Source organism: Crocodylus siamensis, chromosome 2 (assembly GCF_052110815.1).
Source record: "Crocodylus siamensis isolate JL-2025a chromosome 2, ASM5211081v1, whole genome shotgun sequence".
Lineage (NCBI taxonomy): Eukaryota > Metazoa > Chordata > Crocodylia > Crocodylidae > Crocodylus > Crocodylus siamensis.
Genome location: NC_143396.1, coordinates 13,725,689 through 13,751,521, shown reverse-complemented (window position 1 = coordinate 13,751,521; position 25,833 = coordinate 13,725,689). Strand labels below are relative to the sequence as shown.

Genomic DNA, 25,833 nt, shown 5'->3' with positions numbered 1-25,833 from the left:
CACCGCTGTCTCCATTTTACAGAGAGCTGAAGCACACAGAAAGGCAAAATCCATATTGGTCCCTTAGGGGACTCTACAGAAAAGCATCTGTTGCTAAGATGGTTGTTCAAATGAACCCAATTAAGTACAAAGGTAATGGAGAGTCAGGTGTTTCCAGGGGGTGATTCAAAGAGCCCAGATGCTGACCAAGGAGCCAAGTTCCAGCCAATTGGAAACTAAGTGCAGGAGTGTTCCTGAAATCACTCCCCTTTTGAGAGCTTAGGCATATGGCTGAACGTGACACATTAAACACCTCCAGCCACTCTAAATGACCTTTCCTAGGCACAGGTGCCTTGGCAGGCTCCCTCCTCCCTGCTGACTTCCAGTTCTAGTTTTTAAAAAGATCATTTATGGGGGTTTTAACCCACAACCATCTACTTCAAACAGTCCACAGAACAAGGACTGCACTGTTAGCCCCTTCTTCAGCCAAGTGCCCCAAGCACTAGGCTACAAAGTCAAGTTTCCTCTTATTTGTTCTCCTTCTGGTCTCATGATTCTCAACGTTGTGGCTTCACCATGGCCCAGATTCTTTAGGTGCAGAGTGCCCCCACCCAAATTCTAATATTATAAAAGCCATAGTCGGTTTGTCTGTCCGTCTGTCTGTCCATAACAACCAATGGAAACAACCAATCAGAGTGCAAATACAGTGTTCGGACAGGATGTGGTGGCGCAGTAAAGTGCTGCCATGATGGTGGTGACACGGGATGGAGTGGGGGCTAGCACCCCCCTTGCTCCTTGGAGGTGCCAAGTGTAAGAAAAAAATCACCCTGCATCTGTTCCACAATTAATCTAGTCAGGGATCATTTGAAATCTTATCACGGTCATGGGTTCAGACTGAGATTTCTCAAAGACCAAGGATTCTGTCTGCAGGTTACCAAAGACATATTTTGGTGTCTATTTAGCAAAACTGCTAGTACCTAGGATATATCTTGGATCTATTTTAAAATAATTTCCTTCAATTCAAGAACAGTAAAGGTTCTCAGAATCTCAGGACCTCTAATTATATTTACGAGTGACCTTGCACTATTACTCACACACTCAATAAAATGAAAGCATTTCTGTGAGTCCCTGACTTCCACTGGGAGTTCCAACAAACATACGGTGGCCCACATTTTAATCTTTCATAGCTTCAACAGAACAAGCTATTCCTAGTTTCATAGCTGGTAGAGTCAGAAAGGACCTAAGCATCAAGTTCGACCCCCTGCCATGAAAGAGGACTGGGGTCAAACAACAACGGCAAGGTGTTCATCCAGCCTCCTCTTAAAAACCCCCAGGATAGGGGCCTGCACCACTTCTCTTGGAAGTTGGTTCCAGACCCTAGCCGCCCTGACCGTGAAGTAGCTTCTCCCGATGTCTAACCTAAACCTGCCCTCTGCCAGCTTGTGACCGTTATTCCTGGTCACTCCTGGTGGTGGTCGGGGGAACAGGCTCTCCCAGTGCCTGCTGGTCCCCTCGACTAGTTTGTAACAGGCCACTAGATCCCCCTCAGCCTTCTCTTGTGGAGGCTGAACAGGATCAGGTCCCATAGCCTCTCCTCATAGGCCCTCCCCTGCTGCCCCTCAATCATGCGAGTGGCCCTCCTCTGGACCCTCTCCATGCCGTCCACATCCCTCTTGAAGTGCAGAACCCAGAACTGGATGCAGTAGTCCAGCTGTGGCCTGACCAGTGCCGCATAGAGGGGGAGGATCACCTCCTTGGACCTGCTCGAGATGCATCTGTGGATGCATGACAAAGTGCGGTTGGCCTTCCTTACTGCCTCCCCACACTGCCGGCCCATGTTCATCTTGGAGTCAATGACGACTCCCAGATCCTTTTCTGCCTTTGTACTGACAAGAAGGGAGTTGCCCAGCCTGCAGGTATGGTGCCGGTTGTTCCTCCCCAGGTGCATCACTTTGCACTTGTCGGTGTTGAATCCCATCCTATTCTCATCTGCCCACCCCTGTAACCTGTCTAGGTCCAGTTGCAACCTATTCCTCCCTTCTAGCATGCCCACTTCCCCCCACATCTTAGTGTCGTCAGCGAATTTGAACAGGGTGCTTTTTACCCCCTTGTCCAAGTTGCTGATGAAGATGTTGAACAGTGCGGGCCTGAGGACCAAGCCCGGGGGGACCCCACTGCCCACATCCCTCCAGGTCAAGAAGGACCCGTTCACCATCACTCTCTGGGTGCAGCCCTCCAGCCAGTTAGTGACCCATCTGACTGTGTGGGTATCGACGCCACAGTCTTCTAGTTTTTTAATGAGAATGGGGTGAGAGACAGTGTTGAAGGCCTTCCTAAAGTCCAGAAAGACTATGTCCACCGCAACACTTGTATCTAAGGATTTGGTGACCTGGTCGTTGAAGGCCACCAGGCTGGCCTGACAGGACCTGCCTCTAGTGAACCCGTGCTGGTTGCCCCTAAGCATAATCTCCCCTGCTGGCCCCTCACGGACATGTGCCAGGATAATTTTCTCAAAAAAGCTAATATTAAAAAAAAAAAAAGTTCAACTTTCAGGCTCTAATTCGCAGGTGCTTTTCTGTCATTGAAAATACTACAGGAAGAGCCATAATTTTACTCAACTACAAGACATTTCCTCAAGCTGGCACAGGGGAAAAGCTCCTCATTAAGCTTATAATCCCATATATGGAAATCTCACTAAACACAATGTCTGTTGTTAAACTGCTGCCACAAGCAGCATGTGCTCAGCAATGGAAACCAGCTATGAAACTGACTGAATGTAGCCAACACCAAGCATGGCTATAAAACACACGGCCCATATAGGGCAAACATACTGATGGAAACCTACAGCAAGAAAAGGAGGCCATCTGAATAAGACATATGGTAGTATCCTTTAACTGCAGTCCCCGTCAGCAGCAACTCTTTTTCGAGCCATGAGGAGCCACTACATGGCATATATTTTAACTTCGTCTTCACTCCCACAGCTGAGTTGTGCCTTTCTTTCCATGTCCAGTGATTTGTGATTCTTCGCCAGCCTTAAATGCCTGGCAATCACCACCACACAGGGCCCCAAATAATTCACCCAGAATCCCCGTCGCCCCCTTTCCCAGCCTGCTGCATGATTGTGCTCCATAGGTTGCCCTGAACCACATCTGCGTATAAATTTTAGGGCATCTCAGGACTTGACAAGAATGCCTTCTAGAGATGAGTGGGGGCTAATTAGCATAGGACTCCTTTGTTGGCAGGCACAGTATCTGGAATACACACATACTGAGCAGACCTGAGCTGTGGGGTCACCGTGGTTTGACATGCTGTCAACTGCTGGGGCCCAGCCCAATGAACTATATGGTAAAAGGCTCAGCAGTTATATGGTGCCAACTGGCTCTAAACTCTTCGGACAAACTTCCGTAACGAGCTTCTGAAGTGAGGAAGCTTTGGACTTGGACTAATACCATGCAGTTTCTACTACATATAAGTAGGTGCCAGAATGCTGCTCAAAAGTGTGTTTATGGAATACCTGTGCTAAAACTGGCACCAGTTTCAGGGGAAAAAAAGGTAACATACATCAATTTTGGATGAACTAATGGATATAATATGCAAACTGCTACAGCTATGTTGAATTTCGTGGTTATTGTTTTCAAATTTGTTCTTTACTTCCATTTGCTCGGAGAGGGCAGTGTCTGACAGTAAGAAGGGTGGGGGGCGGGGAAAAGGGCTGCCAGGGAAAAAGTTGGGGAGAAGCAGAGAGCAAAGGGTCTACTTGACCACCACCCACGGTAGATTAACTTGCTGTTCACTTTTCATCCAAATAGCTAAACACTGTAAAAATTTCAGTTTTTCAGCACCCATGAGATAGAGGAATATTTTAATAGGGGTTTAACAGCTTGGAAGTTTAACAAGCTGACCATGTTCGGACAGCTAGTCAACTGCAGAGCTGAAAATAGATGTCAAGAGTCCCAGTCTTGCTTTTGCCATATGGACAACACTGCCTGCATCGTATCACTACTGCCTGGCCTGAAATCAGGTTTGGTCTTTACCCTCAGGGGGCCCAATCCCAAGACGCACTGAGCATCAGCAACTCCAACATGCCCTTTATCGTCATACCACTAAACCTAACTAAAAGGACACTATCTGCCTAGACAACCTCTAGAGAAGTAGATTAGGAAATGTGATATTCACTACTTTTACAGAAGTGAGGAGCTATAAATACACACACAGAGAAGTCCTCCTGCTCAGTGCAAAGAAATATGATGTCATTGGGATAACGGAGACCTGGTGGGACTCCACCCATGACTGGACCACGGGGATAGAGGGCTATACCCTATACAGGAGGGATCGTGTTGACAAAAGGGGCGGGGGTGTAGCTCTCTATGTGAAGGAAAGCTACATGTCCCTGCAAGCTGATGTTGGCGACCGGCATGGACAGCTAGAGACCCTCTGGGTAAAAATTCGTGGGGAATTCGGCACAGGGGACACAACGGTGGGAGTCTACTACAGACCTCCCACTCAAAGTCCCGAGCTTGACCAGGAGTTCGCCCGGGAACTGACTGAGGCCGCTTGCTCCAGGACCTTGGTTGTCATGGGTGACTTCAATTACCCGGACATCTCGTGGGAAGATCACTCAGCTAAATCTGAGCGGGCGCAAAGCTCTCTCTCATGCGTGGATGACCTCTACCTGACTCAAGAAGTCTATGGGCCAACGAGAGGCAAAGCGCTGCTTGACCTGATACTGGCTACGGGGGATGACCTAATCGGCGACCTAGTGATTGATGGGAAGTTGGGTGACAGCGACCACGAGCTGATCACCTTCACCATCTGCCGTAAAGCTGGCAAGTCTGTCAGCAACACAGAAGTCCTTGACTTCAGAAAAGCCGACTTTGATAAGCTCAAGAGGCTTGTCGGTCAGGCCCTCAGGGACCATGACCCCAGGGAGAGGGGAGTTCAAGAAGAGTGGTTGCTTCTCAAGGAAGCGATCCTCAGTGCACAAGCCAAATATATTCCAACATGGAGGAAAGGCAGCAAGAAGGCACAGCAGCCCCCCTGGCTCTCCAGAGACCTAGCGGACCTCCTGTGGCTAAAAAGGAAAGCCTACAAAGGATGGAGGACGGGATTCACCTCCAAGGAGGATTACTCCGCGCTGGTCCGGTCCTGCAGGGACCAAACCAGGAAAGCCAAGGCTGCAACTGAACTCCAACTTGCTTCAGGCATCAAGGACAACAAAAAGTCCTTTTTCAGATATGTGGGGAGCCGGAGGAAAAGCAAGGGCAATGTTGGACCCCTGCTAAACCAGATGGGGCAACTGACAACTGACGTCCAGGAAAAAGCCAACCTATTAAACAGGTACTTTGCGTCAGTCTTTCATCAGTCACACGGGATGCCCATGCCTGCTATGGGACAGGGAAATCTGGGTGAGGGGGATCCCCTACCCTCCATAAATGCTGACCTCGTGAAGGAACACCTTGAGAAGCTGGATACCTTCAAGTCAGCCGGCCCTGATAATCTGCACCCCAGGGTACTGAAGGAGCTGGCCAGCGTCATAGCCCAGCCCCTGGCACGGATCTTTGAAAACTCCTGGCGCTCTGGTGTAGTACCCGAAGATTGGAAGAAGGCCAATGTGGTGCCGATCTTCAAGAAAGGGAGGAGTGGATCCGGCTAACTACAGGCCCATTAGCCTGACTTCTATCCTGGGGAAGATCTTAGAAAAGTTTATTAAGGAGGCCATCCTTGAGGGACTGGCCCAGGCTAACATCCTAAGGGACAGCCAGCACGGGTTTGTTGCGGGTAGGTCTTGTTTGACCAATCTCATTTCCTTCTATGACCAGGTGACCTATCACCTGGACAAGGGAGAAGAGATTGATGTCATATATCTTGACTTCAAAAAAGCTTTTGATCTGGTATCCCATGATCACCTCCTGGCCAAACTGCCCAGTTGTGGCCTTGGCTCCACCACGATCCGCTGGCTGGGAAATTGGCTTCGTGGTCGGACCCAGAGGGTTGTGATTGATGGCAGTCACATATCATGGTGCCCTGTGACCAGTGGGGTCCCTCAAGGCCCTGTCCTCGGACCCATACTGTTCAACATCTTCATTAACGATGTGGGCATTGGAGTCAGGAGTGGACTGGCCAAGTTCGCCAATGACACCAAACTTTGGGGCAAAGCATCCACGCCAGAAGATAGGCGGGTGATCCAGGCTGACCTGGACAAGCTCAGCAAATGGGCAGACGAGAACCTGATGGTGTTTGACACCAATAAATGCAAGATTCTTCACCTTGGGAGGAAAAACCTGCAGCACCCTTATAGGCTCAGCAGTGCTACGTTGGTTAGCACTACAGAAGAAAGAGACTTGGGGGTCATCATTGACCACAAGATGAACATGAGCCTCCAATGCGATGCTGCGGCTAGTAAAGCGACCAAAATGCTGGCGTGCATCCATAGATGCTTCTCGAGCAAATCCCAGGACGTCATTCTCCCCTTGTACTCGGCTTTGGTGAGGCCGCAGCTGGAGTACTGCATCCAGTTTTGGGCTCCACAATTCAAAAAGGATGTGGAGAAGCTTGAGAGAGTCCAGAGGAGAGCCACGCGCATGATCAGAGGTCAGGAAAACAGATCTTACGATGATAGGCTGAGAGCCATGGGACTCTTTAGCCTGGAAAAGCGTAGGCTCAGGGGTGATCTGGTGGCCACCTATAAGTTTATAAGGGGTGACCACCAGGATCTGGGGGAACATCTGTTCACCAGAGCGCCCCAAGGGATGATGAGGTCGAACGGTCACAAACTCCTGCAAGACCGTTTCAGGCTGGAGATAAGGAAGAATTTCTTTACTGTCCGAGCCCCCAAGGTCTGGAACAGTCTGCCAGCAGAGGTGCTTCAAGCACCTACATTGAACACCTTCAAGAGTAAATTGGATGCTTATCTTGCTGGGATCCTATGACCCCAGCTGACTTCCTGCCCTTTGGGCAGGGGGCTGGACTCGATGATCTCCCGAGGTCCCTTCCAGCCCTAATGTCTATGAAATCTATGAAATGAAATTCAGGAAAGAAGAAATAATTCTTAACCTAAGAAATGGAAATTTTAGCTACGCATTTATGACTTTATCCTGCCTTGCTTCAGCTGGCTCAGAGAACTGGGATGCTAGCACATATTTGTAACTACCTTTCTCCCACCAAAGAAAGTTTCTTAGAACACCACCCTGCTGGGCTGGGTTTGTTTAGTACTCACTATTTTCATTGCTGATTTTGGGGCACCAGTGGGAGGAGTGAGGAGCTGCTTGGCTATGGATTCCCTCTGTGTCTGGCTGGTTGTGCTCAAAATCGTGCGAGACCCATCTTCATTAATGACCATGGAGGCTCCAGGGTGAACATTGGGACCATTTATAACAGCCTGCCTCAGTTCTTTGATGTTCCATGGAGTTACTGGTTGAGGATAAGTCAGTTTTGTAGCAAATACCTAAATGGGAGGGGGGAAAATAGGTATAATAATCTAAATGGCTTTGCTAAATGTTAACCAATCAACAACTGGTCAAATATTATTCCCCAAAAGAAAAAGCATGGAGCCAGTATCCCTACTATTAGACTGGTGTTACTCTCCATCAAAAAGCTCTAAAATATCTGGCCTTTTATCTAGGTTTTATTTAGATCTACCTATGTCAGAGGAAGAAAGTTACAAATACAAGTAACCTTTTCTGACATCTAAACTATTTTTATAGTGTTCCTTCAGCTCCAGTAAAATCAAAGCTAGTCTTTCCTTCTCAGCTATATTTTAATCACTAAAAAAGAAAAAATCAGTTGACACATTTAGATTTAAAATGGTACCATCCATTCAGAAAGTACAATTTTGAAACTGCAGGAAGAACGAATGGCCACTGTATGGCCATACATTCCAGATGTATGGCCAATATAATGCATTTTAATTTCTAACAGACATTTCTATTCCTCCTCTATAATTTTTCTATAATGTAATTATGTTTTGGTTTCAAACCTAGAAACACCCTTCCCCATCAGCCTGGTTGAACAGGCAAAAATCCCAGCGACGGTAACTTGCAGAGCCTCCTGACCTTCAGAAATCCCAGGAGAAGTTCACCTCTCTGCAAGTCCAAGTCTGTCAGAAAGGAATTACAGCAGCCTTTTACCAATACCTAAATCTGGCACCTTCCCTTAAGGTCCATCACTACTGTTATAAAACACAGTATACAGTTACAACAAACACATAAAAAAAATGGTAGCTGAATTCTACTTAGTGGGTGGCGACTGTCATACTGCCACACACTTGATTCAGTCCTTCTCCATCTAAGGTCTTTGCTGAAGGGATTATTTATTACATCTGACAGATTCTCTCCCCTTCATCTATTTATTTCATTATAATACCCCTGTAAGAATCAGTGAATGTGTTGGGGGAATCTGTTTTGTAGGGCTCCAGGGACAAGTCATCAAGGTAGTCAGTGAATTACAAATTGCACCTTTGCAAACTATACTGTCAAATATACTACATCCTCAGCCCAGTCCGCTGGCTGGCACTGAAAATACTTGTCGCTTTGCTGTCCCTTACCATGGGGATGCCAATCTCATTTGTGCCAATGTACATGTCAGGGCAAATGACCGACCGAGCAGCGTAATCCACACGTTTTCCCATCATGTGTTTGCGGAACAGACCTTCCTTCTTCTCCAGTATCTTGGAAAACAGGTGTGAAAAGAATGATAAAACCATAAAATCCGGGTGTCACATGTATGCTGCCTCAAAGAACCCAATATGTGGGACAGATACAGGTATTAACATGCCTATGAAGTTACCACAATTACTCCATGTTCTCTCCCTCTCTCGTTCTATTCTTGCCTCTATAGCTACCTCTTTCCATACAACGTCTAAGGAGTGGGAGACTTTCTCTCATGCTCACCTGACGGATGCCAGGGTATTTGTCTGAAATTAGTTTGTCCATGTCACTATCAAATACAATATTAACGTGGCTCTGAAGGCGAACCCAAATATTGTACAGTTTATCTGCAGTGCTTTGTCCCGGGATTGTTGCCAGGATGGAATGGTCCAGTGGTTCCAACGGCTCATTTATCTCCTGGGGAAATATAAAATGCAAGCTTATGTTTAAAGAAGGTAAGGGGGAAAAAATTAACTCCTATTTTATCAATCTTGTTTCAGCCACCAGGTTCCCAAATAATGTGCAACTAAGTGCTGTCTAATTAGTTACCTGAGAAATAGCTAAGAAAGTAAATAGTAGTGTTGGAATGATGCTGTAGCCATGATGGTTCATGAAGCATGCAAAAAGCAGGATTTTTGTTGGCAATTATCTTTTACTGGACTAAAGGCATGGTTGGGATGGACTTACAAGCTTTTGGATACAGTGAATTCTTCAGGTCTGAAGAAAAAGCAGGCACTGTGAAAGATTAAACGCAGTTTTAGGATTAAGATTAAAAGATTAAAATTGTTTTTAAATCTTCTCGCTGTGCCTGCTTTTTTCTCAGAACTGAAGAATGCACCATATTGAAAAGCTTGTCTGAGTTCACCCCACCCATGCAGTTAGTCCAACAAATGATAATCACCAACCATAATTCCTGCATCTAGGTAAATAAATGTTATTTTAAGATGGTATTGTATGATTATTACAACATATGCTCTTAATGATATTAGTATTATATGCAATTATTGTAACATATGCTCTTAATCTGGTCTGTTGTGAAATCCCACAAAACAAGCAGCTCTAGCTGCTTAGCACCTGAACAGGTGACCTTTGAGGAAAATAACAATTACTGAACATGTGACAAGGAGTAGAAAGTGGATAACTGCATAAGTACTACTAGTCTTTCATCTGGGTCAACCACTACATGAGAGGCTCAGCAAGGTACTAAAGACTACTGTACTGCTAAGGATCCCACGTTTTAGAGAAGAGCCCATAGTCTCTGGATCAAAAATCCCATATCATAAAAAAAAAGTGGTATAGCAGTCTGCACCCTGATAGTTTCCAGACACATCAACTATATCTTACGCTCTCAAAGATCCAAGAACGCAGCTCCATCTAGTGGTGAAATTCAAAGGGAATGCCCACCAAGAAGATGCGTGTTTTTTTTTTTTTTTAAGAGTGTAAATCAAAAGATTTATCATAACTAAAGATAAACACCTATATCAGAGAGATGCTAAAAACATGCTACTCGACAGTAAGTATGGACTATGTCTAGAGAGAGGCACTCCATCAGATCAGGGTTTATTCTGAGTCTGACCTTTAGGCTCAGCAGGTTTCCAACTGGAATGGGGAAGTCTCTCTCCCAAGTAATGGTACGAAGGTTTCTTAGCAAAGGGAGAGAAACACAAGATGGCACAAGTTTGACAGAGACCCATAAACACTGGTATTTGATCCCACACAGGAATTTATGTTTGTGCCAACAGAGCAGGACCTAAATGCTATAGCAACATGAATGTTACATACAAATATTTATAAATAATAAAAGGAAAATGACTGAATAAGACTACAAAGGATGGGATGAAGCTTTACACAGGGTACTTAGGTCTGGGGAAGGAAGTACAGGCGACTCTCGCCATTCGCAGGGGATACGTTCCCGTGATCCCCGCGAATGGCAAAAGCATATGGAGTGTTTCATTTCTACATTAGCCATAAAAATACAGCTCATATCAGTAGTGACTGAATCTTGTTACCAAATAACACTTTTATCAGCCAGGTTACTAAAAAGCAGTAATAATAATTGGTACTAGCAGGCTTTCGATGCATGTCTGCTTGCTTATCCACAGTGGTGGTCTTATGTCCTACAGGTTAGCAGTGAGGTGTGGGAAAAGTTTATACTCTATGAGCAACTTCGCCACATAGAAGATTTTGTTCTCTAGTGCTGGCAACCCATCGAATCTAAAGCATGCTAAATACTTGTTTTTTAATGAATGCAGAACATAGTAGGCTGAATAACTGCTTTCTTACAGCAGCAAGATAATGGAAAATGATGCAGAAACCTGTCCAGGGAGACCCTTTCTAATCATAAATGACCTGCCAGTCCAGTTGGTGATCTTTAAAAAAAAGTTCCAGCAGGAGCCACCTGCTTGGAACTTTTGCCTAAGCAAGTCAAGTGAAAAAAATCATGCATGCAGCAGCTCTTACCTCCTGGACTTCATTCTCTCCGATTTTTATTGATTGACTTTGTTCCTGAGCCATGAAAGCCAAAAGCTTCCTTATCATCTGGACATCTTTCATAACAGCCTGCAAATTTACCGTCTGACCATTTGTGAACATCTGGTCTCCCAGGCGGTTCACAGGACGATATCTATAGCAGATGACATTTGTTATACACTCAGAACCCATGGGAAACAATCCTGCCATCCTCTCCCCCATCCCCACCACTGGTCTTCACTGTACTAGAAATAACCAGTGTGAACTAACAGCATTCACGTGAACTTTACCGACAACACTGACAAGCTTATTAAAAGATCACTCCTTTTGCAAGAAGTTCTACTGGTACAAACCAGCACATACTATATATAGTTACTGAAAGAGTTAGGAATATTTTTCAAGAAGATTTAGGTTTATTTTAAATATTTTTTAAATCCTTCAGTGGCTTTCCTAAGGAGCCTGGGGAAAGTACACCTTAATTTATTATTTAGTCCAATTTTTTCCAAACCATGTTGTTATAGTATTTTAACAGACCAATATCTATATACTTTGAATCTCCACATCTGCAAACAAAATGTAGCAATAACTCCAATATGTGCAAAATCTGACAGAAAAATACTATTACCTTGAAGGTGGAACCATAACGAGATCAAGGAAGAACATATCAGGACTGAATCCTGAATGCTCACCAACTTCCAGACCCAAAAAGAGGTGACTCAGAAAGAAACCTAAAAAGTGCAATCAAAAAAGCAATACGAGTTGCACTGGGATTATAATATTTCAGGCACAAAAACCCACAACTACTTTTGGAGATTAAATAAAGGTATGTCATTGGGTTAACTATATTAAGAACGTTGACAGCTTCCATCATACAGATTACTGAAATGATTTATTTTCTAGTCAGTCCATTTGTTAGTCATTATTCCTGGGACTTTTTAAAACTGCATTTTCTAGGGCTCCTACTAGTTGCTACCAGAGCCAACAGTAAACTTTTCTAGCTGGTATTATTTCATTTTAATGACATCCTATGTGGTTTTTCAAGGCATCTCTCTGAAGAGATGCCTGAACAGAACAGATGTCAGTCTGCTTCCTGGGATATTCTCTTCTCCCCTTCATCCCATCTCATATATACAGTCCCTGCTAGACTCACATTACACCCTCCACCCGCAACAAAACCAGCTCTCCTCCCTCAAAAACCTCCAAACTACTTAAGAAAACATTATAAAGAAACACTAGAATTTAGGCCAAATCCATATCTCTAATTTATTTCCCCTTGAGGAGAGGCTACTTTATACTATCACTCTTAGTTACATGATTCCCTTTAATAAAATATTTATAACATGGTAATGTTCCAAAGCCTAAATTAGGACCAGTCAGACTTCACTGGACAGTTTCAAACAAAGAAGAGACTCTTGAGTACCAGCAAGCCCTTCAGGACAAGGCACAAATGCCCAAAGACAGTGAACTGTGATGCAACAATTTTGAGGGGGACTTTTCTGTTACAACCGTCCTTTTTTCCCCTTCCTTACCTCAGTTCCACCCCACAACTGACCTTTACCTTGTTCTTCCCTACCCCCTCCCAACTACCTCCTTTCCCTTCCAGAGCCCTTTCACCTCCCTATTTAACTGCCTACCCCCAAGATAAGCTATTTGGGCTGGAGGGCCACTCAAGGAGTTTCACTGAGCTGTTGCAGGCTAGGGGGACAACTGATCCTAGCCAGCCCAGGGCATCCACCCCATATTCACCAGGGGCACTGGATAAAGCGGAGTCTCCATGGAGACCAGCCCTGGACTCCCACAGGCAGGGCACGCTTGGCTGGGCAGATGGGATAAGGCTGCAGGCAGGTGGGGAGCAGTGCCCAGGAATGGGATGGACTGGCAGGGACTGGGGCTACAGGGTGGTGAGTGTGGAGTCAGGGCCCAGCGTAGAAGCACGATGCACCCCCTGCATATGCTGCAAAGGATGCCAGTTCTGCCAGCAGCAGCCAGCCCCTGCCTATGGAACCAACACCCATTGTGGGGACGTGGATTGTGCCTCTGCCCCAGAACCCGGCTCTGGGATCCCAGTCCCCACCTGCCCATACTGTTCCTGGATGCCGCTCCCTGCCCCACCTACCCAGCCAAGTGTGCCCTACCCGCTGCGGTTCTTAGCCGGTCTCTATGGAGACCCCACCTACGACTGCCGTCCAGTGCCCCAAGCAGCAGATGCAGGGCGGACTGGCAGCAGCAGCTAGCTAGAGAGACCAGCCACTGCACCACCTCTGCTCCGCCGTGTGCCTAAGGATGACAGGACAGGACCAGTCTGATGTGCCACTGTGGGCTGGCCCCCTGTGCTGGGCCAGGTGGAGTCAAGGAACCCTCCATGGCCTGGATAAAAATCTCTCAGCAGGCCACATTCAGCCCATGGGCCATATTTTGCATGCCCTGGCTAATCCCCTCCTTGCTTATTTCCCAATATGCCTTGTCTAATTAGACTGAGTCTGTTAGGGCAGGGACAGCCTATTACTGCAGGTTTCTACAAATGTTTAAAACGGGGGCGGCCAATTATTTTGGACCCAAGGGACACGTAGGGAGCTCTGATGAGCTGATGTATGCTCGGTCAGTATCCCTCGCTCTCTGCACAACAACTCACCAAAACTCCCTACGGGGCTTTGGACAGGTGGAGAGCAGTGTTCAGGAGCAGAAGCCAGGCGGGTGCAGTGGGTCGAAGGCAACCAGAAGTCGAAGTCCCATGCACTGAAGCAAAAGCCACCTAGCTGAAGCTTCCCCCCAGACCCAAAGCAGTGAAGCAGGGGCAGGGGTAGGGGCAGGAGCAGGAGGAGCCACCACTGGAGGCGAGGGGAGCAGAACAGCCCTGCCGGCCCAGGCCCCAACCAGCGCACACAGCTTCTGGTGCGGCTGCTCCCGGTGTAGCTGCAGCTGACCAGGTGCTGCTTTGCTCCCCTTGCTTCCAGCAGTGGCTCTTCCTCCTGCACCACTCTGGGCCGGACAGCAGAGGCAACAGCTCTGCTGGTTGGGGCCTGGGCCAGCAGGCACGGTCTGGAACATGGCACATGCTGCACCAGCAGGAGCGGGTGGGGCTCAGCCCCACGCGGAGCGCTGTGGGCAAAGCCGCGAGCAAGATCCAGTCAGCGGGCAGACCAGATCCAGCCTGTGGGCTGTATTTTGCCCACCCCTGGTCTAGAAGAACAGAGCTTCATTCTAGGATAGGTAGTACAATAGAAAATCGGTTCTATTACAAGAATATACAAGCAGCTAAACACGGGGAACATTTTCAGTTCTCTTTACTATACTTTTTTTTTTTTTATTTATTATGGCTATAAAAGTGAAGAAGTAGGAAGAGGAAGGGTTGGGGAGGGAGGGGAGACAGAGTGTGTGTCACATCTTTTCACCCATCAGCCAGAATCAACTGCATGACCTCATACCTTTTTTCCAGATGATCCCTACTTTACTCAAAAACACAGGATGGACAGGATTCAAGAATTTAGACAACTGCCTATCTCTCCCCACCCCCATTTTTCAGTGCATTGCCTTTAACTTATTATAACACACCAGCCAAATCCCAGTATTATTTTTTTAAGGAAGAAGTGTTAACTGTGATACTGTACAGAATTAAAGCCTTCTTACCCATTAGAAATTCAGAACCTTTAGCAATTTAACAAAGACATCTACCACATGAAGGCTGACTATTCTTAGCTGATTGCAAATCTCCAAAGGGGAAAATGGAAGTGCCAGACCAGAAGCAAGTCAAACTTTTGCCCCATTCCTCCACTCCCCAAATTTTTGTCCCATTCCTCCCCCTGCATCTCGGCCCTCCCACCACCCCTATCCCAGAAAAGCATCAAGAAAAGTTACTAACAGGTAGTTTGGTGGTTTGTAATGTGTTGAAACTATGGAAATCCAGAACAACCTTTCTGCTAACACTGAGCAAGTGCTGTAGGGACCACCATCTGGTATCAGCCAATAGGTCAGTCCAGCCCTCCACCATCACAGAACTTAGCCCCTCTGTTGCAAAATCTATCTGTATCTGGATGCAAGGCACATTCTGGGAAAAAGTGTAAATTTGGTAAGGAGTTCACAGCAGAGAAAGTTACGTGATGAGAACATGCAGACCTAAAGTTGGATGGGGATGTAAAGAAAAAGGGAGTGATAAATGGCATATTGAGATATCTTTTTGCTAACCACTGAGATAGTCAAAATAAATTTGGTCTAGCAGTTACCTTCATTCTTCCACAGAGCTGTAACATGTTCTTTGGCACTGATAGGTGTCATGTAGCCTCTTTTCCCCATATGAGACTCATCTATGGCTGAGAAATTGGGAGGGAGAGGGAAAACAAAGATTATTATAAAATAAACCTTTTGCTCACTGTAATTGTGAAAGTCAAGTTCTGCCCATTTCTATCAAAGAAAGGAACCAAAAAGTGGAAATCCTCAAAAATTACAACTGATTTAGCACAACCTGCTGCATCTACAGCAGGGATAGGCAATTATTCAGGCCCACGGAGCACATAGGCAGTTCTGGGGAGCTGCTACGGGCAGATCAGCAACCCCCCACCCATTCTTCCCAACAACAGCCTGGAGCCCATGTGCACTGCAACTCTTCCCCGTCGCTGCCACTAGCAGCAGCTGAGCATACAGCCCTGGCCCCAGCGCACCCTGCAACTGTTCCAGACTCTCCCGAGCCAGAGTGGACCAGCCGGGACCGACACACGCAGACATGATCCTGGACTGCCCCATGCCTACCCTGGACTACCTGCATATGAATGGCAGCAGCAAATGGGTAGAAACTGCTGCTAGGCAGAGGAAAAAGTGGCTGCCTCCCCCTTGCCGCAGCCACCTGGAGTCCACATCTGGGCTCCCCTGCAGTTCCTCCCCACCACCATCACTACCACCACCAGTGCCACCTCCGGGCTGTCCAGTGGGCAGCACCCAGTGCAGGAAGGAGCAGAACTGTGCCCCCCTGATGCTGTTGGGTGGGCAGGGGATGCCTCACTTTGGTAGCCATGACACTGCACTCCCTCCCATGCTGGGTCCTGCCCACTGGGCTGAGGCAGCAGCTCCTGCCTGGAGCTGGTCCTGCTAAACTGCAGCCCTAAGCCCCATGCCCTGCTGCAGACACAGAAATCTTGGGGGGAGGGGCAGATGGCCCCCCCTGCTACCCTCCCCTCTTTAAAGGAGAAAAATTAGCATTTTTCCACAGCAAACAGAAAACCCGGATCCCTGGCCATGACACTCACTAAGCAACAGAACTGAAAAAAAGCCAAGTTTGACATGCACACATTATGAAGTACAGATAGGTGCATGGTACATTCTAACAGTTAAAAGGGTGAAGAGATCTAGTGGACTACCACAGGCAAACAAACATATTAGGTTTCCAATGAGGTTCACAGATCCAATACAATGGAGTAATAATCAACTTGCAGCTTTGGTAAAGATGACAGACCTTTCAGTCCCTGGCTGTAAAGGTGAGATGCCCTTTCAGTTGAGTTAACTACCATAGACAGAATTCCACTGCACTTGCTTAATTACTGACTTAGCCACACTTTTGCAGAAACACCATTTTCTGTACTACAACAAAACAGATTAATATTTTTTCACAGACAAATTAACCTGAATCTCTGGGTGTCAATTTTCATCTCTCTTCTGGGAAATCTTTTGGTCTCCAAAGTTAGCCAGATGTATTAAAGGAAACTTTTTGGCTAAAACTCAGATTAAAAAGGTAATATTTTTCATGTCCCAGTCTCCCTCCCAGCAAACAACAGATCTCATTTTCATGTGAAGCTGCACAAGTGCAAATTACCTATTGCAGTGGATCTTAAGCCACAGTGAGCTTTAAACACAGTGAAGAATACAAGTGTAAGATTATCTGCACAAAATAAAATGCTTTACTTGCTGGTTGTTCCACAATGGCCTCCTTGCCTGACTTCTGACGTACCACAGTAGGATAGGTAACTGTCAATTTGCTGTTATGCTCTTTTCGAACCAGTGATCTTTTAGCTCTTAAAATCAAAAGAAAGAAAAAGGTGAAAACCAGTGTTAAGTCTGCAGTGTACATATAACTAACTATTCACCTCACAAGACACAATTTCATAAAACTAATTGCTTTGTCTCCAATTGCACTTACTTGCAGTTTGGGCACCTCTTTGAAGTCATGTGCAATTTCCAAAACTGTGCAATCAGCTTACTCCTACACTCACATACATTTTTTACCTGAGTGGGAATAAAAGACAACAAAAGCATTATAATTATAATACATGACAATAAAAGCAACAATGTTACATACATGTAAAATCCAGTTTTTACAACACTGCATAATAGCAGCTATTAGCTCAACACACATACTTTGATGAGATTTAATTTATGCTTCAGTCACCTACTCAGATACTCTTATGTTCTCCAGAGACCTAATGACTCTGGAGAGTTTTTAATCAACTTCCAAGCTGAAGGAATTGTTGAGTGATGGCAGTCATTCCCCAAGATCTGAGTAGGCACAAGTGTACCATTTCCTTGGGGCTCCAACACTTGGTGGCTTAAGGAATGGAAACAGGAAATCAAGCCCAGGACATTAGGTAGCATCTCCAGTTAACTTTGGAAGTCTTCTCTCCCATTTTAGCAATCTAACATGTCATTTACTAGACTATTATTATTTTAGCATGTTTTATGCGTGGAGTGACATTTGGATGGGAAAAATAATTTTCCCATAAAAATGCACAATCCATTTTAAAATTGTTTTATGGATCGATTTCTAAGCTATTTGTCAAATGGAAGACGCATCAACTATTGTTTGCAAATTGCATCAACTGCTTTTGATCTCTGTCCTTCATGATTTTAGAATTGGACAGTTACTTCCTCTCATGTCTAGTTTTTATTCTTAGCTGGGAGCTGAAGAAAGTAGAAAAGGCTTGATTTCTAATCAGTTTCTTATATTAGAATGAATCAATCAAAAAACTGAACTAGAAGAACACTCTGAAATGAAAAGAAGGATTCTCTCAGTGGGAGAGGCGACTATCAAAAGCTATCAGTTGCTTCAAATGCTGAATCTTGGCACGTATCACTGACTCCCCCTTTAAAGATCCGATGTTCTTTCAAACTTGGAAAGCAAATGAGCTGTTTAAATATCTTTCAATTTAAATAAAGTAAGTTTTTAACACAGGTTGTTAAAATCTCAGACTGAATATACTGTTTAAAACAAGCCTATAACATTTTTTTATTCTGATTTTTTTTAAATAAACAGTGTGCGCGCACACACACACACACACTAAATTTTATGAAGTCAGCTTCACTATTATTCTCTCAGTGATTTGATATTATCATGAGTATCAAAATATTTCCCTAAAAAACAAACCAACCTCACCTTTTCCGAAATGCTAACAGTTAGCCTCGCAAAGAGTAGTTTTCCAAGCTCCACTATGAACATTGACTGCAAGAGGTCATCTTTTATATTGGTGCAGAACAGGACCTCCAGCAGCCCTTGCAGCTCCAGCTCCAAGCAACCATTTACTCAAGGATTCTCCAGTCATCAGTTCTAAACCCCTCATACAAGGCACATAACTAAAATACCAATACCGCCCCACAGCATGCCATAGGTAAAAGGAGGGAAGAGAGCAATACTATAAGAGACAAGCAGTTGGTTAATGCAAAACTGCCCAAGTGGTAACTAACAGGACAGGTCAGTGTGGCTGCTAGAGCTGTTGTGCTGGTGCAATTGAGGAACCCAGGGGGTGAATGCTGCTACCACTCAGTCTGCCCCCATTGGGCATATCCACACATGCAGGCATGTGCGCTTGCAGCAGCTCAAATAGAAGCAGTGCAAATTTGAACCAGGGCTTTTTGCCTTGGCGCACATGCGCAGACATGCACTTTAGTGTGGGGCAAATTCTGCTACTTGGGGCAAAATAACCCTGCTTGGTTCCTCCTGGATCTGCAGCCTAGGGCCAGCACCTGTGCTGTCCCCAGAAGTACAAAAAGCTGCCCTGTCAAGTAGCTCAAGGCTACTTGCTCTCAGGGCTTCTGGGGCCCAGCCAACTGCTACCTGGGGACACTACCCCTTGTGCCAGCTGGACTGCTGAAGCAGCCCTGAATGTTCCCTACACCCCCTACCCACTGCAGCAGTCTGACAGTGGGGGCTGCTGCCTGGCTGTGACCTGCTGCACACCTACTAGACCCAGATGTAGACTGCACAGCCAGTAAAGGCATCTGCCCCTCTGGGCCAGCTGCCAGTGGAATATGGCTGCGAAGTTGGCCTTTGGGCAGTACTACTGCCATGTGTGCTATTGCCCAGATGTTCCAGGTGTCGTGGCCTGCTTTGAACTGTCAAAGCATGTCCTCTTGGCCAGCCAGCTAGCCAGGAAATCTGCCACCTCCAGCTGGGTCCAAGGTGCCAGCTCTGAGCAGGCAGGGTCCTGCCATAGGCCTCCCTAGCAGGAATTCTGGTGTTACCTATTTGAAAACTGAAAAATCTCTGATAAAAACATCCCGAAGTTACTCTGTAAAATACCCCAAAATCCATGTTCCTCCAAAACAAAAGACCACTATATATACAGAGAAAGCGAGAGACAAAGACATAACGATCAGCTGAGTAATGTTTCATTGATATATCTACAGTGTTAAAACAATTTGGAAGCGTACCACTGTCTCTATTGTCATCATAAAGTGAAATACCTGTATATTTTGCTGCCCCCCACAGGGGCCCCAGCACCCCCACAGGGGCCAAGAGGCCCCCATAGAGGCTACCACCCCCCCCCCGCAGGGCTCACACGCCCCACCCCCACTTGCCCCCCAGATTACTGCCCCGCCTGGCCCCATCCCCCACTGGCTCCTGCAGCACCCCCCCCCGCCCCGATGGCTGCCCCACCCCAACCTCCGGCACTTCAAAAAAAAGAAAGAGTTTCTGTTCACAGTAGAAGCAGGGGCTGTGGACCAACGGGGCTGTCACCCAGCCCCACGCTGTGTGGGGGGCGCCCAGTGACCCCGACGGGCAGCCGAGTGCCAGTGAGTGCGGGGGGGGGGGGGTTGTTTTTATTGTGGGGATGCTGGGGTGGAGGGAGCTCAGGGGGCAGGTGGGGGATGGGGCCAGGCATGGCAGGGATGGGGGTGTTGGGGGAGTGAGTGGGGTTAGCAAGGGTCCTCCCCCACCCCTTACTTACCTGCACTGGAGCCTGGGTCCAGCTCCCTGCAGCTGGCATGTTGCCTCCCCTGCCTGGGCAGGCAGCGTGCTTCAGCACCAGGATGAAGGCCAACCACAGAGATGCTCTGGCTGCTACCAAAGTGTCTCTGTGGAGGATCTAGCCTCCAGTTACCTGCCCCGTTTTTTTCTCTCCAGGTTTTTTTGACCCCTGGATATCCAGGGGTCTAATTTTGTCCCCATGCTGCAAATCTGCAGCGCAGAGAACATTTTCTTGTTCCTGCATGTGCCTCTTGTAGCATCTCAAAGGAATTTGAGATGCTGCAAGAGGCATGTGCGGGCTCGTCTGGATGCGCTCAATCTGTCTACTACCAAACCTGGGGTCTTCAGTCACCACTGGCAACTCAAACCGGCAGCGCTGGTACTGTTCACCTCCGGGGTTCAAGCCAGGCCAACACAAGCTGCTCTAGAAGCTGCATTAGCAAGCTGCCACCAGAGGTAGATCATCGGGACGCAAGAAGCCCCACAGGCCAAGTAAGTTGAACATGCCTGGGTTAATACTGGCTCAGAAAAAAGTCTCTTCCTTTTTTCGATACAGCAGAATTTGACAAAAATCAGAAAAATAAGCAGCCCATGACCCAGTTTCTTCTAATAACCTTAAAAACACATCTGGCAAATCCAAGACTCAAAGAAACTGCACTTCTACTCACATTTGAACACTGATCTCCTAGCTGGTTGTTTTGTAGCATTTCATTCACGTGGCGGCTTAATTCTTCTTCAATCTCTAGACCAGTTGCATCTGCATTTTCATCTAAAAACTGAATGACAGAAGAGAGGAAATCAGCACCCTTGTGCCATTCTACTGCTGCCGACTCAAAATGGAGGAATTACCTACCCTATTTAGGACAGCTTCAAGATCATAAACGGCATGAAGCAACCCTTTCTCCAGGACCTTCAGCTGGCTTAGCAGTAAGTGAACCACTGCTCGGGTGCACGTCAGCAAGCAACAGTTTAAACAAGAACCACGGATGAGAAAGTATAATTTCTGAAAAGGGGAAAAAAGAGTTAGTCTGGTAGATTGAATAGCCTGGGAAGCAGAAGAGTTACATAGACCTTATGGAAGACCCCAATCCAATTTAGAAGTTAATCTAGTCATTACATCTAACCACAAGTACATTTACTAAAAACTATGAAGATGATGTCATAACAATTTTAAGTTACTTGACACCGATACTGAAAGTCTTCAATCTGCACTGCTTTCAAAAAGTGAAAATCTTCCTTCAAGTCCTAAGGCCACTCCTGAGAACTAACTTCTCCATGCATCCATTCATCTGCAGACAGGAACAGAATAGCCTCATTCCATTTTATTAATGCTCTTTTAATTTCTTCCCCCAACACACAAGCATGTGCACACACAAAACACACACACACACACACACACACACACACTTAGATCCTCCATACCCTGGCCAAGAAGAAAAAGGCATTGATGGGAAATATTGTGCTTCAAAGCCTATTTACAGAAAGTTAGTTTAAGGAAAACACTCATCTGCTGAGCCTGAATTAGCTGCAGCACTCAAAGATGCTGTGACATCTGAATTTGGTCTAGATATGCCCCATCCTGAGATATGGTCTAATCCTGACAGATACAACCCAGATACAAATCCCTACTTTGAATCAGGGATACCCATATCATGACATGAGTACTCTGTATTAGCAGGCTGCTGGGGAGGATAGCTCACTTTGTCCCCTTCTTGACAGGTATTGATTGAAACAGGTGCGTTTCCACCAAACATCCCAGTTTCAAAAAATAGAATTCATAGATTCAGAAGAGTGATTTCAACAGGAAAAAAGGGGTTGTTAAACTCATCATATTCTGTACTTCCCACCTGCTTAGCACCTCTTCCACAAGACACTCAGTGGGCACATTACATATGCTAGACTACTTTATTGTACATTAAAGCGTCACATGAAAAACCATGACATTACGCTAATGCACAATAAAATAGTCTACTGCACATTAAGCGTCAATAAAAAGCATTCAAATGTGTTACTGCATTTAGTACCCCACATTGGAGATACAGAATTTCATGCGCATTAATACTAAATTTAATGCGCGTTACAAAAGGCACATTAATGCACATGTAAACATGCCCAGTGTATAGCAACATCTAGGCCTCAGAGTTTGTCTACACTAGACTTTACTGAAGTAGCTATTCCAAAATAATCGCCACATGGGACTGCACTGAAGTAACTATGCTAAACAGTTATTTAGGTAAATTTCCAAGCACAGATAATCCCTTACGGCCTGTAAAGCTCTTTGAAATCCCTGGATAACAGCAGCGTAATGAAAACTCTCCATACTTAAGAGAGTAGTACTTAGTGGTGCACTGAGAGATTTTTGGAGCCAATATCAATAGCCAATTTTTAAGGAGGTATATCAGCTGATACCAATCCAAGCTTCCGGGCTGGTATTAGAAATTGAAAAGCTGTGTCCACCTGGTCTGTTGTGGCAGAAGGGGAAGGGGGAGGCAAGGGGCATGGGGGGGCAGATCCAGGCCTCTGTGGTAAGGGAGGGAGTGGAACCAGAGCAGGGGCTGAGCAGCCGGGATGGGGGATAGAGCCAGAGCTCATACCGGGACATGGGGAGGGGGGGCCTCTCACTGCTGTGTACAACCTGGGTGTGTATTGGGGGGGTGCATGCCCCTGGATCTGCGTGCAGCAGAGCAGGCTGCAGCTGTGGGCTGGACCGGGCTCCTCCCAACATAGGGAGAGGAGAGGACTGGGCTGGGTCCCCCATAGTTGCCCCAACCTCCCCTCCCGATGCCACCACCACCTGCCCTGAGAGCAACACAGCCCAGCCCAGCCAGGAAGAGCCCTATGCAGCCCCAGCCTGAACATCCCTGACCCCATGGCCGCCCTGTGCACATCCAGGGGCACCCCCCCCCAAACCTTCTGGACAAACAGCAGGAGCAATGAGTGGGAGGCAGCGGTGGGAGCGCCATTCCCACCCTGGATGGGATATGGCTGTCCCACGCCTGCCCCAGCCCCACTCCCTCCCTCATCGTGGGGGTCTTAATCTGTCCTCCCACACTCCTTCCCTTCCCCCTCCCTGTCACACCAGACTTACCAGCTGCACGCAGCCTTCCAAACTGCTGAGCTGCGCTTCTCACCACCTACATGCTGCACTGCAGCTACATGCATGCATGGGGCATTTATCGGCCAAATTATTGGCTAGATTGTTTTCAAGTCAGAGGTTAGCAATAGAAAAACACCAATACATTGGTCTGATATCAGATCAGTACTGCTATAAAGAAAATTGTCTATATCGCATATCAGCTCAATGGGGCCTAAACTTTGGCAGATCAATGCCCCCCACAGTGAGGAAGAGGGCAGGAGCTGACCAGCTGGGGTGGGGGGGTGGGATGTAGGACAGAGACACAGCTCCCACTGCTGCTTGCACCCGGGAAGACAAGGGGGGAGTGGCCCTGGATCTATGCAGGGCAGGCTGCAGCTGCGAGGTGGAGCCGGGGCTGGAGCTGCGTGGGGCTTTTCTTGCCAGGGGCTGGACTCAAAGCGGGCTCTGGAGGTGCTGGGAGGAAGCTGCAGCCACCCCAGCTTTTCCCAGTGCTTGGGTGGAGGCAGGGCATTCAGCCATGGCTGTGCCAGGTGGTGGGAGCAGAGCTGCGGTGAAAGAAAAGCCCCGCGCAGCACTGGCTCTGGCTCCACCCTGCAGCTGCAGCCCACCTGCCCTGCGCTGTGCAGATCTGGGAGCACATGCCCCTCTGCCCCTGCCCTCCCTGGGTGCAAGGCACTGCCCCCCCCCCCCCCACCTTTGTTCCATGCTCCCCCACCCCTGCTGGGCAGTGCCATCCCCTGCCCCCTCCCTAACAGTGGGGGGAATTGATCTGAGCCCTGTCCCCATGCCCCTTCCCCCCCCACCCCTTTTACCACACAGGACTTACCACCTGATGGAAGCTGTATTAGATCAGTATTAACTGATGTGCCTCCTTAAATATCAGCTACCGGTGTTGGCCCCCAAAATCTCAATCCGTGTGCCCATGATCTTCACCTGGTCAACAGACCCAGGGCTTCAGTGGCATTCAGCACACAGGCTTCATCTGGAGCCATGATGTACCATGGCTGGGTAGCCAAAAATGGTAACTAGCTGGCCTCAGACCCAAGCTGGGTCACTCCAGCTCACTATTGGAAAACACTGCTGACTACTGATTTACATCCATTTTATGGACTTCTGTGCTTCTTGTGGTTAGGGACCCCTAAAATGTGCCAGAAGTACACTATATGGTATACTTTAATCTTAGTTTTCCCCACACACCACCCCACGGCTGATTGACAGAAGGTCCCCACTGCTTGCCCCCAATTGGCAAGGAGGCAAAAACCTCAGTTTTAAATACACTGTGGTTTTTGCCTCCTGCAGTTGATTGGTAGAGAAGCCCCAACAGCCCCACTGCCTGCTACTGACCCGTCAGGAGACAAAACCCGGGTCATATTTAAAACTGCAGTTTGCCTCCTGCCCTATCAGAAGTGAATGGCAAGGCCAACAGGGCCCCTCCACCAGTCAGCAGCAGGGGCACACATGGGGAAGTGCAAAATTAAAGGAGCCACCACATTTCTGGCACAAATTCCAGTGTTCCCTATTTACGATTTAACTTCTCTGTGCCTGCACTGAAATATTCCTCAATAAAGACAACTCCCTGTTGTGAGGTAGCAGGTAATACTCAACTCCTGTTCTTGTTACTAAGTTCTCTTTTCACGTGAAAAGTTTGGCTAGTCTTAGTATCGCAGAATCACAGAGCAGTAGGGCTGAAAGGGACCTCCAGAGATTATCTAGACCAGGGGGTTTCAACCTTTTTTTTTTTTTAAACAAGTATACCTCTTCTCTCAAATATCCAGCTCAAGTACCCCCTTATATTTTCTTCTTGTTTTAAAGGGGGGAGGGAGGTGCAAATTGAGGACCCCGTAGTGAGGGAGGGATCGGGGCTGAGGCTGCACAGCCAGGGTAGAGTGTGGGACACAGCTGCAAGCAGCTTATCTGGGGGGAGTGGAGAGGGCTAGTGCACAGTCCCCAGGAGGGATCTGCACACAAGGTAAGGACAGGTTGACCCAGCGGTGGGGGTGGGAGCGGGGCCGTGGCAGGGGCTGCCCCACCAGGGCAGGGCATAGGACTGAGCCGTGTGCAGGGCAGCTCCTGCAGCAGGAGAACACGTATGTGTGCGTGACCGGATCTATGTGGGGCAGGGTGGGCTGCCGCTGAGGGCTGGGGTTGCGCCGGGCTCTTCCTGGCAGGCAGGGGTATCTAGACAGCAAAGACATGTGACTACACCCCCAGTTGAACGCACATCAAAGAACAGCGGGTTGTAGACAGTGAGCGGCAGATCAATGTGGCCAAAGTGCCCCGGGCAGCTCTCGAAGTCCTGCATGCAGGTGGTACAGGCTTCTCTAGAGTCTGGCGGGCCAAGAGACAGGTCGTAGAGCCCGTTGGCAGCGGGATTCCCCACGTTGTCCAGGTAGCGCGGGTTGGTGATGGCCTTCACACTTAGTTTCCTAAAGATCAAGACAGAGCATCAGCACCCCAAGCCTCTCCCCTTGCCCCCT

General features: G+C 47.3%; 1 protein-coding gene across 2 annotated transcripts in view; it reads right to left on the bottom strand.

Moving 5' to 3' along the window:
* The window catches only part of POLR1A (RNA polymerase I subunit A), a 71,125-nt gene that overhangs the window by 44,880 nt on the left and 412 nt on the right, over positions 1–25,833 (bottom strand). Inside the window, exons 2-12 of one of the 2 annotated variants that reach the window (XM_090035348.1) lie at positions 25,578–25,782; positions 21,113–21,262; positions 20,928–21,035; positions 17,218–17,303; positions 16,983–17,092; positions 15,314–15,400; positions 11,719–11,821; positions 11,085–11,247; positions 8,868–9,041; positions 8,522–8,644; positions 7,196–7,423 (exon numbers count right to left, since the gene is read on the bottom strand). In XM_090035348.1, coding sequence (XP_089891474.1) covers positions 7,196–7,423; positions 8,522–8,644; positions 8,868–9,041; positions 11,085–11,247; positions 11,719–11,821; positions 15,314–15,400; positions 16,983–17,092; positions 17,218–17,303; positions 20,928–21,035; positions 21,113–21,262; positions 25,578–25,782 — 1,537 coding nt within the window. The remainder of the gene's footprint in view (positions 1–7,195; positions 7,424–8,521; positions 8,645–8,867; positions 9,042–11,084; positions 11,248–11,718; positions 11,822–15,313; positions 15,401–16,982; positions 17,093–17,217; positions 17,304–20,927; positions 21,036–21,112; positions 21,263–25,577; positions 25,783–25,833) is intronic. The other variant, XM_090035349.1, reaches the window with a different exon arrangement.